This window comes from Argentina silus (assembly GCF_951799395.1).
Source record: "Argentina silus genome assembly, chromosome: 9".
In the NCBI taxonomy this organism is placed as follows: Eukaryota; Metazoa; Chordata; class Actinopteri; order Argentiniformes; family Argentinidae; genus Argentina; species Argentina silus.
This window is the reverse complement of record NC_139663.1, coordinates 11880645-11897659: the sequence shown is the minus strand read 5'-3', so window position 1 is coordinate 11897659 and position 17015 is coordinate 11880645. Positions and strand designations below refer to the sequence as shown.

The 17015-nt window shown below is 40.6% G+C and overlaps 1 protein-coding gene across 1 annotated transcript; it reads left to right on the top strand.

Moving 5' to 3' along the window:
* The first annotated feature begins 5457 nt into the window (after nt 1-5457).
* pmm1 (phosphomannomutase 1) lies at nt 5458-15843 on the top strand. The gene is made up of 8 exons (XM_083676345.1): nt 5458-5838; nt 7714-7831; nt 8760-8836; nt 9173-9264; nt 9765-9864; nt 10401-10476; nt 13498-13613; nt 14088-15843. Exons 1-8 carry the CDS (start codon nt 5755-5757, stop codon nt 14208-14210), a joined length of 786 nt encoding a protein of 261 aa, XP_083532471.1. The 5' UTR covers nt 5458-5754; the 3' UTR covers nt 14211-15843.
* The last annotated feature ends 1172 nt before the right edge of the window (nt 15844-17015 follow it).

The following is a 17015-nucleotide window of genomic DNA, read 5'->3' as shown; positions in this document are numbered from 1 at the left end:
CTTGCTAGTCAGACAGTTTTCCTGTAATAAACAGGACGCAATCCTTGTAGAAATACAAATACAATGTCTTTTTTCTGAATCAAATTGTGGAGATTACATTGTGGGAGGTAGAAATCCTTGGTAGCCTCCAAGGGATCCCCTTCGGAGCTGAAGCCCACTCCAAATCAGTAAGGTAAGCTGGACAATGACAAAAGAAAAAAGATCGTTCAATTCCACTGGTCCACTAGTTTATCTTAACTCCAAGAAACGTCAAGACTGAAAAAGAAAAACAGTACAACTTAGTTGTAAACTCTCTCATGTGAGAGTCCAACCTGAGTTGAGGTAAAAACCATGAAAACAACTGATTTGGGATCCTAGTACCACTGACCTCTCTTTCAATTGAAGTATGGGTAAAATCAACAACAGTTCCTTCAGTTATGTAACAAAAGTAGAGCAGCGATTGAGTCTAAATCTGTAGAGCAGCGATTGAGTCTAAATCTGTAGAGCAGCGATTGAGTCTAAATCTGTGATCCTGTTGGAAGCAGCACATCTACCTGTGCATCTACCACTACCCTGTCTCCTACGTTAATGAACAACCGTCAAGTGACAGATTGCGAGCATAGGGAAGGGAGGGGAGCTCGATCTGACCCCTACATTATATCCACCTAGACAGACACATCTCGCTACACAATGCACTCATTGGCATAACTAACCAAGATTACAAACAAGCAATTTGTTTTCCCTTCTCATTAAAATATTTTGATCAGCCGAAACACACAAAAATGTCCTCTCAGTATGTTAGTGTTTCTTGTTTAGTATCTCTTTATTTATGTCTCTCTGTATCATCACATGTACAACAATAGGCTGTGACCGCTCACACAGGTAATTATAATAATACAATCATTGCCAATAGAGAGGTAATTAAAGGGAATATGAGACACTATTGTGTTTCTGTTAAGAATTGAGGGAGACAAGAAAACTGCAAATGAAAACAAACGCGAAGGAATGTTGACCAGTTCACAGGAAGGCATGTGGAAATCAAACAGATAGATATGGCATGTCATTGTGAACATGGGTACAAGCAATGTAGTGGAATCAATCAATGCAACTCACATCAGAATTAGCAGTAGCTAACACATTCTAGAATGTCCCAGAATCCCAGAGACTGTATGTTCAGTAGAGGAGAGAACTGTGGCTCACACAGTGAGGGGCGAAGGTCACAATAGGCCATAAAGTGAATGCTTTGTGTTGCTGATAAATGTGTCTGTTATAAAAGCAGGTAGATTGTGAGCTAATAAAACAGTTTGCCATACCCCCATAAACTTACAGTCTTACAACATTTTGTGTAATATACTCATTTTAGACAGTCGAGAGAAGGGAAATTCTCTACCAGAAATAAGATTTGACCCAAACATCCTGAACACTAATAGTGTCTTCTTCTATGAGACGTCTGTACCATCCTTGTGTTTACTCTGTACTGTCACATGTACAATGTTCCGGAAAGAGAGCAGTTATTGGAACCTGAGGTACCTGGGCATCGAGCACCCGGGTTATAAAGACTTAGATAAACATCACAAAATGTGTCTGGCTACAATTACTGGGTTGGTTGGGATGGGAAACCAATTCATCCTAACACATTAATACACAGGACAAGCTGGGAGGGCTTCCGCCTTAAAACACCCTGGCTGATTAACAGATGGAGGTAGTAATGTGTTCGAGCCACAGGAGATTGGTTTTATTGTGTCATTAAAGCACTCTGATTGCATTGCACAGCGTCGTGTCGAGTGTTATGACGTGTGCACATGCCTGTTAAATGTGTTGTTGTGGTTGTCAGAAATATGGGCTTTAATGAATGCTTTTTAATGAACCTATAAGAAGACGGAAGCTATTTCAATGGACACATATAGACATGCACACACCACACCGCATCCCACCCCACCACACCCCACCCCACCCCACCCCACACCCACACACACACACACACACACACACACACACACACACACACACACACACACACAAACACAAAATGTTTATGACCTCAGAGGTTTCCATATCACACCATTGATTACTCCATATCTACATGAAAGAACGACCCTCCTTTATTGACTAATATAGAAGTATTACTAACAGAACTCCGGCTACATTAAAACCATGAGCAGTAAATGCCTACATTGTCCTACAGTATTTCCTTCTTGCAAAAGAGTAATTCTGGATGTAGCTCAGGGACCATTGCATCATTATGTGATCCCTAATAACCTAGCGCCTATTTGTTCCTGCTTTAGCCAGCCCTGCTATTTGTTGCTGACTTGTCAATAAGATGTTTGGCAAGACAGCAATAATACAGAAACAGACTCCAAGTCGAGGTCCCAAACCTAGCACTCATATCTGTTTTTAATTGAATGTGAAAAACAATAAGTGAAACTGAGAGTTGAGTAAACGTGAGAGACGTGTTGTTGATAAGTCACGTATGACCGGGCTGTCTCTGCCTTCAACCCAGTATCTGCTCTCTGTTATCTCCTCTCCTCGTGGAGGTTTGCCCTTATCCATTAATGGCTTTCTCATTAATGGAGTGTTCTAAAATGCCGACTAAATGACCGGCCCTGATGAACTCAAACCATCTTCACTGATATGTTATTGAGGCCTTTTTGGATAAGGTGAACAAATGTAACATTGTGACATTATTAACTATTTCCCTCTCTATCTCCTGTATGTAAAAAATACAATTGACATAGCTAGTTGATAGTTGTGGACAATGAGCTCCAGCCCATATTTATGACTGTTGTGAAATATAAAAGGTATGTTGGTCATTTATGATGACTATACAAACGATAATAGAAATAAAACTGTTAGATTTGCATTTCTGCCCACAGCCCGTTGTTCACATTAATGATGTCACACGAAATAATAGGCAAACAGACGTTTAAAGTCTACATAACCTATCCTGATACAGTATGAAGTGTAATGGACAACCTACTAGGGGAGGCTGCTGGAGGTAGAAATCAGAGGACGGGCTCATTGTAATGCATGGCACGGAATAGGGAATGGTGTCTGATACCATTGAGGAATGGTGTTTGATGCCGTTCCTCATTCCGTTCCATGTATTTACAATGAGCCCATCCTCTGATTTCTACCTCCACCAGCCTCCCCTGCAACCTACATAGTACCTGGAAATCGTTTAGAAAGTGTGATGGTTGAAAAAAATCTGTAATAATGCATAATATCTGTACAAAAGGCCAGGACTTTCTCTGAGCCAGGAAAGGCTCCAGCCTTTCTATACCTAATATACTTAAAGTATAACACATTCATAAACCATCTCTTCAGTTATATGGGTCAAGGTGAACCCCAACAGATGCCATTCATCTGTGTTCACGTTCATTTACTGGCATGACATGTATTCATGACTCAGTAATCATCCCCCTCCAGTAAACCTACATACTGTATGTAAAATAATATACTAACTGAGGAGAGCAAGTGAGTAAACCTATTATCATCATCTTATCCTATTCGATAGAACTTCCTCTCCTCATATAGATTTTTTTTATTAAGATGGAGAATGGGGAAACATGTTACAGAGAAAGATACCAAGAGATAGCTGGTTAAAGCAACACACAGCAGTTTCTATTGATAGTGGATTGTAGTGGATAAGCTTGGGAGAAAAAAGACGGTGTTCTTTTCTATACAAGGGTCCATTCCAATAGATTACTGTGAAGGGAATCATAGCTTTTTCATTGTTTCACTCAAAAAGATTTTTGCAAAACATAGCATATTATATAATTGTTTTAAATACTTTATTGTTTTCTGAGTATGGATAAAAAACATTATTCGTTTTTGCATTCATAACTACAACATTGATATGATCATGAAGGATTTTTCTCTGTAAGCACTTGTGTGCCCTCTTGTGGATGTCTTACCAGCTGCAACTGCTGTTTCCACGGTGCCCAACGTGCCCAATCAGTCATCATTTTACGTTGGTGCTGTCCATTTTAATAAAACCCTGACAGACGTTTATTTTATTTTTATTTTATTTTATTTAACCATTATTTAAATAAAATAATAATATTAATAGTAATAAAAAACTTCTGTCAGGGTTTAATTAAAATGGGCATCACAGACGTAAAATTATGAGTAATTTCTTATTTTCTTATGAACTGCACAAACTCAGTATGGTACGGTAAAAACATGTGCTTTAATAATATAGTCTACATGCTGCAGTAGTCTCTATAAACCAGCTGCCTATGGAGACTGTATCGTCTACTTACCATATGCATTGTGCTATGTGCTATGTGCTTATGCTACTATCACCTTCACAATAGGCCTAATCAAGGCAGGATGCATGTGTAAGTGAGGGAGTGAGTGAGTGAATGAGTGAGTGAGTGAGTGAGTGAGTGAGTGAGTGAGTGAGTGAGTGAGTGAGTGAGTGAGTGAGTGAGTGAGTGAGTGAATGAGTGAGTGAGTGAGTGAGTGAGTGAGTGAGTGAGTGAGTGAGTGAATGAGTGAGTGAGTGAGTGAGTGAGTGAGTGAGTGACAAAGACAAGACAAAGACTGTTTATTGGCCATGCAATCAATTCACATCAATTGTTGGAATGTGGTAATTCCCCCTCCGAGACAACACACACACACATGTGCACACCCCCAAGGGAGAACAGAGCTCTGGGCTCTGGGCACAGGGTCAGCCATATTCCGGCGCCCCTGGAGCAGTTATGAGTTAAGTGCCTTGCTCAAGGGCACAACGGCAGTAGTAGGCACCTGGATATGATGCTGAATGAGTGAGCGAGTGAGTGAGTGATGTGTCAAACTGATCACCAGGGCTATCAGTTGTAATGGACATTTCCCTTCCTAGATTAACTGCTTATTTTATTTGTGTTACTTTATTTTTTAACCTTTATTTCACAAGGAAAAGCCCATTAAGACATCAAGTATCTTTTGCAAGGGAGACCTAGCCAAAAAAACAGCAGCAGTCAATATACAAAATATACAATATTTAAAACATACAATACAATCAGCACAACATGACAACAACACATTTACACTCCTTCTGAATAGAGTTTTGCACTAGAGTTTTAAACTCATTTAGGGGGACTCCTACATCTAGGTAAAGCATAAGTTGCAGACTATTCCATGCCCCTGGTGCACAATATGAAAAGGCAGTTTTGCAACTGCTTCATGCATAAAATGTGTCTTGTATCAGCTCAAACTGTGTGGGAAGCCTATAGACGGATCTACATTGTACAAATCTGGATACATTTTGGCTCCTGACTGCTGATCCACAATTATAGGTGAAAGGTCGCCACACTGATCAAATGCGTCTTCAGTATTGCATGAGGTTTTTTTCCACGGTGTTTATACTGTATATTATAGACAACGCCCACTTGGGCGCGTCATGGAGCACAGAAGCTGCCATTGGACGTTTGTCACATCCTCACAAGTGCGATACAGTGTTGCAAAAATAAACCTGAGGTGTTTTCGCGCTGCCTATTGATGATTCTGTGGGCTCGACCGAAACCGGTGTCAGAACTGTTCTTAGGATAAAAACGAGGTGTATTTAAGATTAATTCAACAGTTTAGTAATCTAAGAACTAGTTGCTCTGGGCTGTAACTATTTTACAAGACTGTAAGGCATGAATCATTGATCCAGCCAGTCTCATACATTTTGATAGTACGTACCTATGTGGATGGTATTGTTTTGCATAAAGGGCAAGTGCTGAAAAAAAAACACTTTTACGCAGAGGATTATTACCATTTTAAATCTTTCAAGACATTGCAAAAGAAGAAATGGATGAATCCAAATGTCTTCCCTCAAATAGAAATATTCTGTGTTTATTTGACGTGGACGGCACTCTTACCGCACCAAGAGAGGTAAACATTTTGGAATATGTAAATTGTGTATATTATTTCCTTTGATCGTATAGCCTTTAAATAGTCTATACATTATGTTTATGATGTCAATGTCTTATCTGGCTGCAAGGTCTGCAATATTCTTGCATTATGTAACATTATTTACTATTTTCGGTCCATACACGTCATATGAATTGTGACTCTGTGATTAGGCAACAGTCTCTCCTCTGTCTTTCCTCGCCGCGGGTACGCGAGTATCACGTCGGTTGAGTTTAGTCCACATTCGATTCATTGTAGTCTACCATTTTACGTCGATACGTTCTCTGAATGAAATCGAAGTTGCTATCCGTTGCCAAGCTCGTATATCAGTGAAAGTCTCCCTCGACGGAGGCGCACGGACAGACAGTTTGGAAGAACGCCATGTCCTTCACACAGTGCACGAATCGCTCACAGCCTTGTCTTATTGTATATACTGCCTACCGTTCCGATAGTTTGATTCATATGGTAGACAATTTGTTGCTCATTTGAAAGACGATTAAATGAATGATTTCGAAACAATTAAGAACAAGATGAGCAGTGTCCTTAGCTCGTAGAGTGTGTCTCGTGAGTGTGTCTGTCATATCGGTGTCAGCTTGGCATATAGTTGATTCACGTGGAGTTCTCCCTACCTATTAGTCTATGACTATTTTGAGTTGACTGGCATTTCATAGAGGGGTCAGTCCTCTCACTTAGTGACCGTCAGGTTTGCCATGCGCATATGATAGACAATAATCAATAATATCGTTCACAGTGTTGGGGAGTTGTTCCATTACATGTAGTTCAACGATCAGTTTATCTGCATTTTACAGTAGCTTGGTGGTAGTTGAACTAAATTCAAATTCTAGTAGTGTTTTCAGTAGTTAAGTACGTGTTTTTTTTTTTACAGTGTAGTAAGCTACTGTCACTATGCACGACATAAAGTTAACTTCAAGCGCTTGAACTTAGATTTTCGTACTATTTCTTACTTCACTGCTTGCGGTCGCAAGCTTTGGTTTGAAAACTATATTTCTCTCAAGGGTAGCTTTAGTGTAGTTCAACTTCTTTCCTAGAAAAGTAATTTGTAATCTAGTACAATACATTTTCAGAGTAGATTGAAGAACACTGGTCTTTCAAATGTTTTGAAAAGGCTCCTTTATACTTTAGTTCAGTTTAGTGTATTCTATAATAACAGGTCTGGTTAACTTCCTCCTTCTGGATTACACAACACTGCAATTGTCTTGTGTATGTGAATGCAGACGTGCGATATCCACGTCTGTTATCTATTACATTGAACAGGTGAAGAGGCACACACTTAATCATTTTTGCTCCATTATCTTTAATCTCTGTCCTAAGAATGAAGTCGATCACAATCATGATTCATTCAGGTTGTTTGTTGGCATGCATGTGCTTGTTGTACATTGTCTCAGTGTCTGGGCTGCTGAGGTGCAGGACCCCTGTGTAATGGCACTGTGAGGAGTAACACCCACACAGAATAAACCCACTGCCCTGATTTTACATAATACCACAGTTTCCAGCAGGAGACATTTGCTGCCTGGTGGAGCCAAGATCGCTTTCTGGCCAGAAGGAGAGCCGGTTTAGTAGATTCTTTCTGCAGGTCAATAGATCACTATCAAACTTGCTCCTCCTTCCGCTACATCTTACTCTGTATCCCCTCACAGACAATTTAATTCGTAAGCCAAATGCAGTTGCTCCTGTAATGGCATTGTCGTTTCACAATGACAAACACACAAGGAAACCTACTACAAAGTGTTGGGAAATGAAAATATAAAATATGTTTTGTGTGTGTGTGTGTGTGTGTGTGTGTGTGTGTGTGTGTGTGTGTGTCCGTGTGCGTGTGTGCGCGTTTCTACTCCACAGAAAATCGACCCACAGCTGGATGAGTTTTTCCAGTCTCTGCGGAGGAAAGTGAAGATTGGCATCGTTGGGGGGTCAGACTATTCCAAGATCGCAGAGCAGCTGGGGGAGGGAGATGATGGTGAGCATGACTAATTTTCACTTTGGTCTAATTTTTCTGTCATATCATCTTCCTCCTCTTATTGCATTCATCTCACAGTGACAGTGCTGCGCAAAAACCAATAAGGCTGTGGCCTTTCAAATTGCTACAGTTTACTATATGTTAGATACTGTGTTGTGTTTTCTGTGTCTGTGTAATCTTTTTGTATGCTGCCTTCTTGGCCAGGGCTCACTTGCAAAACAATCTCACTGTGACTTCCCTGGTTAAATAAAGAACAAATACAGAAATAAAATAAAATAAAACATAGGACTGTTTCAGAGACATTCAGTTAGTCAATTTTGGGGCTTCCATGTTGGCAGCCCACTCTCTTTGTTATGTCAGACTATAAATCACATTCATAGACGAAAGCAATGACGTCATGACTGACGTCTGCGCTCATCGACCCAGACGGACTGACATGTTGGCTCACCTACCTGTGTTACATTCACAACACAGACACAACTACCAGAGACCTTCACACACTGACCCTGCGGTAGTGATGAAAACCTTCAACTGAGTTTACACAGAGTTGTGAACTGGAATGTCCCCCTCCCTCAAAATGACTATTGCAACAAAATGATTGCATCCAAAGCCTCTTTTTACAGTTTGAAGCAGATCCAATTGCTGCAACAGTTATTTTCTAAATCCTCTGGCTGCATGCAAGGGTAATTTAGACTGACTTTATTTTGATACTCTCGTGATATAAAAGGCCAAAGTGAACGGGAAGGACGGGCAGATTAAACATGGCTATTCCAGGTCATGTTATATAGGCACTAATCTGCAATAATCCCTCTCAACCAGATGCACTGGGGCTATATTCTAAACCACGTGTCGATTTATTTTACAATGCACAAAACAGTGCTTTTCTGTAATACGTAGTAAACTAATTTGCCCCTTTTTTGTCTTGCAGTGATACAAAAGTTTGACTATGTGTTTGCTGAGAACGGCACGGTGCAGTACAAAGACGGAAAACTGCTCTCCAAACAGGTGACAGAGACATGGTGTGGTTGGGATGAGTATTTGGAATGCTAGCAGCATGTACCTCACTAGATGTAAACATACAGGGACAGCTTATTTCCTTGTACACTGCTCTCTGATAATAATATAAGATGCAAGAATCAACCCCATATATAATAGTCAAGAAGTGTATGAGAAAGCATTCCTTTACCTACAATGTACAAAAGTTACAAAAGTGAGTGATCAAATTCGTCCAGGAAGGATGTCCATATATTAAGAGGAGTGCTATGAATTAGTTAATTAGGTCAGTTTAACTAACTCAGTTTTAAGTTCAAACTCTCTCTAACCTTGTCTGTGGTCCAATAGGCCATTCAGAACCAGCTAGGGGAGGAGCTGTTGCAGGACCTCATCAACTTCTGCCTCAGCTACATGGGGCTAATCAAGCTACCCAAGAAAAGGTGAGGCTTGTCCACCTCACACACACACATACACACACACACACACACACACACACACACACACACACACACACACACACACACACACACACACACACACACACTCACACACACTCTCACATACACACACACACACACACACACACACACACCTCACACCTCCACCTTTAACCTACTTTCTGTACTTGCAAGTCTCCTTTTAGAAACCCGATGCAATCATTGCCACTTCAACATGTTTACAGCCATGACCACAGGCCCAAGGAATGCAGAAACTGGTGTTTGCTGTTTGTTTACCTTAAGGCTAATTGTTAAGTGTTAAACTGACCTGGAGACTTGACTGGAGACCTGAGATCTGTTTGAGAGAGAAAGCCCACTCACTTAGTTTTACTCAGAATTTGAGTATGACAGTTAACAGTTGACAGTTGACAGTTGACAGTTGACAGTTGCAAAATCCAAATGGAAGTTTTTACTTACTTATCCTTGTCTCATTCTTACCCCAGGGGCACCTTTATTGAATTCCGTAACGGAATGCTGAACATTTCCCCTATTGGGCGGAGCTGCACGCTTGAGGAACGAATCGAATTCTCTGAAATCGACAAGGTAAAGTACGGGATCAGCAAAGTGTTTTCGTACAAATGATCAAAACATCAACGATTAGATTCTTTGTAACACTCCTAATCTTATCAGCTCTTGTAAATCCAAAGTAAATAAATTGAGCATGTATTGATTGAGTCATGCAGGCTACAACCTCATATAACCTCCAAACATTAGCCAGTGTTGGCATTGCAGGGTAGGGCTCTTTTACTCTCTTGGCCTCAATTAAGCGAAAAGGAGGGAGAGAGAGAGAAAGAAATGTCAAAAAAATGTTGAGCTTTCAAGATGGCCGAACAGACAGCCTATTGATGCTCCACAGCCACATGGTGTGGAGGACGTGGTGGTTTGATGAGTAATGTGGGGGAGTTTAACCCCTAGTGGTCTCACCATTGGCCTATATAGATCATTGGGTCTGACCCTTAGGTTTAACTCTAGTGGTCTGACACTCTAACCCATAGTGGACCCCAGGAAGAGTAGCTGTTGCAAATAAATAAATACACTCCTAACTCATCTAAGTTCTCTGTAACTCCCTCTCCACACAGAGAGAGAAGATCCGGGAGAAGTTTGTGGCGGCCCTGCAGGAGGAGTTTGCTGGGAAGGGACTACGATTCACTAGAGGTAATCAGCCAACTGGCACGTATTGTGTATCTTTCTCAGGGAATGCTAATCTGTGTTACTACTGCCAGCACCCTCTGTATCTGTTTCAATGTTGTTTTTATCTTGTTTAAGCATGGTGTGGTGCAGTGGAGGCTGGTGGAGGTAGAAATCGGAGTACAGGCTCATTGTAATGTATGGAATGGAATGAGGAATGGTATCAATGTTAAGATCAAACACACATGTTAAGATACCGTTCCTCATTCCATTTCATGCATTACAATGAGCCCGTCCTCCGATCTCTGCCTCCATCAGCCTCTTCTGCTTTGGTGCCCCCAGTTTTTTATTTGTATGTCTCAGCATGGGGTGGTGCCACCCGTGTTACAACCTTACAGTTGTCCCTATGTGTGTCTATGATCTTCATTTCATTGTATCCTTTGACATGAAAACATCCAGAGACGTGCTGTCTTCCTGTTTTCCAGCCCTTTACCACTCAGATAGAAGCCTGTTATCTTATAAACACAGGCCTGATACGTACTCTAGTTGCTGTGTTCCACAGCCATATGCCTGTTTCCTCTCTAGCTCAATCTCTCTGTGCTGGTGAAGATTGGCAGCCTGCCATCTGTCATGATTATTTGCAGGACATGCTGTGCTGAACATTGGAACAACATAATTATACATTACACTCCCACTTCTCTCCCTCTGTTCTATCTATCTCTCTCTGTCTCTCTCTCTGTCTCTCTCTCTGTCTCTCTCTCTCTCTCTTCTCCCTCTCTGTCTCTCTCTCTTTCCCTCTCTCTCTCTTCTCCCCCCCCCCCCCTCTCTCTCTCTCTATGTTTTCCCTGGTTAATCAGAGACTCAGTGTTTGTTCACTTGTGTAACAAGGTGAGATGCTCAGTTAATGACCTGTGAAACTGTACACAGCTCTGACGCACCAACAGCTGGAGACAAAATAGTTTTTCTTCGTAAGGCACTCTATTACAGTTTTTCTCGAATGCTTGAGCACATTTGTCCAAACAGAATTAACTTTTTCAAAACAATTAACACACAGGCCAAAACTGAAACATGTTGACCAAAATGACAAATTTCCTTTCAAAATGCACTAAGACTCTCAAAACATTAAATACGTGACACAAAATCAACTACCTGCTTCAAAACATACAACGTGTTAGCGAATCAAAATTTATTTCAATCAATCGTTACACAATGGCCCAGTACATTTTATTGAAACTTTATTTATATGGGGGAAATACACTGAGACCAAGGCCTCTTTTGCAGGTGTACCCAGTCCACAATATGTACACAATAACAAAACAACACATACAAATAATATACAGTTCAATACAGAAATCAATACATCATATAAAACCACAATATAGATGTGACCTCCTTTATGCATGAATAAGGACTGAATGCTGATTGAACAGTCGTGCAAAGACATTTTGCACACATGCAGAAGAGGTTCACATTCAAGGGAGTAGTTTGTATCAGCTGTGACCAAATTTTGTTTGACATAATTTACACACACACACACACACACACACACACACACACACACACACACACACACACACACACACTAGCCGCTATGGGAATCCCTCTGGTTGTTGATGTGGAAGCTGAAGGCAGCGTTGGCAGCAGCAGAACCAGTCCCAGTGACAGGGCTGTTTATGCTGTGGTTTCAGAGCTGGGTGAACGGGACCAATGAGCATGTCCGCTGATAGAGAGAACAAAATGTATGTGTTTGCCTACTGCGGTCCGTATCTACGCCTGCAGCCAAGCACCCCCTTGTTTGCCCACAATGCGCATGCTGCATTATACCACAGTCTATTCTGCACTGTCTATTCTCACTATATTGGTTTCTGTCTGTGTCGCTTCATGATAATGACGCGGGTCGTAGGTGACATTGTTGTAGTGTCCCTTGAAATGCACTTTTGTTCCTGCTTTGTTTTCTTTAGCTCTTAGTTCCAGGCCAGGGGTGGGGACTGGGTGGGGGGATGGGTGTGTGGGTGTGTGTAGCTGACACACTGTGTGATTGGCTGAGGACTCAGAAGCTGTTTTGTGTGTCCCTTTAAATGCTCAGTTCAGCAGTATGGAGGGTAGAGCGGTGGAATGAGGCAGAGGGGGATGGGGAGGAAACAGATTGAAACTAACTTTGCGTAAGACATGGACATTTCATGGGTCAGAGCTCATTAACCTTTGGGTGTGTTTCAGTGCCCATCCTTGTCTAACAACTGATCTACACTGAGTGGGTTTCTGTGGTGATTTTTCTGTACTTTTTATTGAAGTAATTACACAGCATTACTCTACTGACATAACCAAGCAAACCCCACTGATCAACAACTATCACAATGATCAATACTATGATAGATTATTTCACTGACAGTGCTGAAGATCTTTTTGTTCAGCCACTGTTTGTTAGAAATATGTGACAAAAATCAAAGATTAACTCGGCGGGGTACAAAAAAACAAGGGATGAAAAAGGAATGAGGAGGAAAGGGAGATTAGAAGAGAGGAAGTTACCACATACTGTGTGTATTAAACTGAGTGAGCCAAGATGATCAGCCTTAATAAGACTGCAGCCCCCTGGACAAAGACCATATGTCACCACCATCACCACACAGTCACTGCACAGAGAGGAAAGATGTGTTTTATTCAGAACTGTACTCTGCTTCAGTGATTGTGTTGTCCTTTGTTGTCCTTAGATGTTTTTTTGGGACAATAAATGTACAAAATGTGCAACATAGACATCTTATGAAGCACAGGCTGAAGGTAGTTTTATTTTGGACACTTTAACACTTTTTCCTTCTCTTTTACTCTATGCCTCTTTCTTTCATTCTTTCCCTCATAATCACCCTCACTCACACATGCATTTACAAACACAAACAAATCTTACTGTTCTGGGGAGCATTTACAGTGTATACTGTGTGTGGTCCTTTCCTTTCTGTATTGCATGAGAGCAACACACTATTCAGTCACTGCTGTGACTGTTATCATGTAAAAGTATAACTGAAGGTTCATCCTCTTGTGTCCCTCTCTGTTCAGGTGGTCTTATCAGTTTTGACGTGTTCCCTGAAGGCTGGGACAAGAGGCTGTGTCTGGAAGTGCTAGGGACGGAGGGGCTGGACACTATCTACTTCTTTGGCAACGAGACGTCGTCCGTAAGTGTGTGTGTGTGTGTGTGTGTGTGTGTGTGTGTGTGTGTGTGTGTGTGTGTGTGTGTGTGTGTGTGGTTGGGGGAAGGACATGTAGACATGACAGTGCTGGTGGAGAATGCACTGTGGCTGGATTGTGCTGCAGCTGTAATGTCAAAGGTCAAAGGTTAAAGTTTAAAGTTCAAAAGGCATTGTTGAGATTAGTAAACTGACAGCTGCCTGAAAGAATGTTGCTGTGTTGCATGAACTTTGTGGGGTGAGTTTTTACCTGAGCTCTTTTACACAAACACACACACACACACACACACAGATAGAGAGAGAGGGATAAAGAGAGAGATAAAGAGAGAGGTAAAGAGAGAGGTAAAGAAAGAGAAAGAAAAACAAGGCATGGGATTAACAAGGGTGAAAATGGACGTCAATGCACATTTATATGTAAAACAACCTCTGATTCTAAGTCATCCTCCCTGTTCTTCTCTGCAGGGTGGAAATGACTATGAGATCTTCAATGATCCCCGCACCATTGGGTTTACAGTTTACTCCCCTGAGGACACGGCCCGGCTCTGTCGAGAGATGTTCTTCAATGCTCCTCCCAATGAGGCGTGACACTCCAGCAGCTGCTGCTGCTCTCTCCCTGTCTGTGTCCTACGTGCTCCCCCTGGTGTCCAGGGCAGTTACTACAAGGACCACGTTACTACAAGGATCAGTATGGAGATGGGAGATACTGCATTGAGGAGTTTCATGAAACCACTACTGATTTTTAAGCTAATGATTCTCACTAGCACTGGACAAACAAAGGGATCATAAGTAATTCACATTGGCAGGGCTCAATGTGGACAGAGAGAGAGAAAGACAGCCAGTACCAGTTACTAATCAACAGATCCCCATTGTTTTAAAAAGGGACAGTAGCTGAGATGATGCAAGAAACGAATCCTAATGTTTACTCTTTCATCATGACTAAGCGTTTCCCTAAAGTGTTAATGTTTTAATGTAATACCTGAAAATATGTTTTACATCTATCAAACGAATGGGGTTTGTTGCGTGTCCCTGTATTGTTATGTAACATGAAGATTAACCAAAGGGTCTTGTAGGCCCCTCCTGTGAGACTATCCCCTATCGTGGGTATCATGTGAAGATTGATTTATATTCTAAGTATACTGTATAATAATGTAAAAACCCACTGTTGTTTTGCACTAATGTTGGCACAGTTATTTGACAAACTGGAATTTAGATCATTAGAGTTTATCTTGTGAATGTAGTGATTAGTGTTGTATTTGAACACTGCACAATGATAGAGAGAGGGGGGGAGAGAGAGAGAGAGAGAGAGAGAGAGAGAGAGAAATTGAGCTTTTTGCTTTGAGATATGAGATTATTAATTAATGACACAAATGTACAGAACCCTCCCTTCAATGCTCTGACCAATGAATCATTCCAGCTATTTCAGTCTGCACCACTATGAACGGGATCTTACAGATGATTTACACAAACTCAGTTCCTACTAAGTTAATCATATTGACAGCCTCCTGGAGTTCCATCTTCAAAGGTTGACATCCTCTAGAATTCTAAGAATCTGGATATATTGATTATTCTGCCAAAGGCCAGTGGACCTTACTTACTGACTGTTCGATTTAAGAACATAATACTCTAATCTGTTATTTATGGTTGTGATCAGTTGATTTGTTTCAACTAATGAAATATGCTGTAGTGACCAAGTCACATTTGTCAGTTTTCATAAGATTTAACCTGATTATTCAGTTTCACTATATTTAATTAGTGAAAAATGTCATAGCTTTGTTATAAGGCATAGTCCAAACTGAAAATACATGCTGGTTTATTAGGGTTCATTTGAATATTGGTTTTATAATAATGTTGGCTTTTGCTACCTTTCAACAGTTTTTATCCTCAATGTTTATAACAACATTTGAAAAATACAGATTTGAAATACAAACTCAACTAATTCTAATCCATAGCATGTCACGTCTCATTCATAACCTCATGTTATGGTTATGAATCAGTGCCTCCAGATCACTGATCTATGAGGCTTGTTGGATGACTTACTTTATATGACTTACACTATATCAATGAAAACTGGAACACTCCCTTATAAAGGTCATGTGGATTTACTTGTATAGTACATCATCAGAATTGTTAAAATCATCATGTGATTGTTTAGTACTGCATACATCTGAACAGTAGTGTGTGTCCATTCATTTTAATAAATCTTTCTGATATCATTGTACTTTCTGAGTATGACTTTTCTTGTCCCCTTTCTGTATCACTGATGTTATATATAAGCCCATTGTCTGCGTGATCTCACCTGCTAGGACAAATCCTCCCTGTAGTGGGTGTGGAGAGGCACTACCTATGCTGAACGTACTGCTGCCTACCTTGTATAAATGTCACTATGATACAGGGGATACTGGCGGAGGGGGTTATGTTTGATATTTCCATGCATTATTCCATTCCATGCATTACAATGAGCCTGTCCTCCGATTTCTACCTCCACCAGCCTCCCCTGCTATGATATCATACTGTACACCACCCCTCCCTCCATCGCTCCCCAAAGAAGACATACTCAGGAAGGACAATAGACTCGAGTAGTGTGAATAATAAAATGTTTTTAATGCTCTTTCAAGACACGTAGTAATAATGACAGTCAACACAGACAGTGGCTTGTCCAAAAACAAAGTGCTCTGAGTTGTGACGCCAAAACAAATCTGGTATTTCAACTGAACTTTAACTACAGTATAAAATATAACAATTCAGAAGAGTGAGAATGAAGGATAGAAAAAATGCATAGATTGTATGGAAAAAAAGATATACATGATGGGCAAACATGAAACAACTAAAGATAGCATTTCAATAACAATCAAATTACTTTATCGGTAACTAACAATAACTTCAAGATGTGTTTCAGTTAATTTTACATTCTAAGAACTAGACAGTGTTATAGTGTCTCTCTAAAAGTAGAAAAGAGTTTAAGAAATAGTTTTGTTATACCTTGTAGTAATTCATGGCTCATACCATGGTGAATTAGAATTCTCAAACAGGACTACAAATTGCCAGCTGATAAACCCTGATTGGAGTTGTAGTCAGTTTGGCAGTATTTTGTGTGGAAATTCATGTTGTAAGTGCAATGTTTTGACTACAGTACCCAAAACTTAAGTCCAGTAACTTTCAGGATACAAAAATCTAAACAAATTATCAAATAAATAAATACATAAATAATCAAAAAAATACTAAGATGAGTGTGTACTTCAGGAAAATATCAATCATCGCTTTCCCATTGACAGTAAAATATAAATAGTTCTTCAAATGTCCATGCTTGCTTTTGTTTTTTTGTCAACCCAAATCCCCATCCTCTTCCATCCCTCCCTTCTTCTTACTTGCCTTCTTCAGCTCCTCATTCCA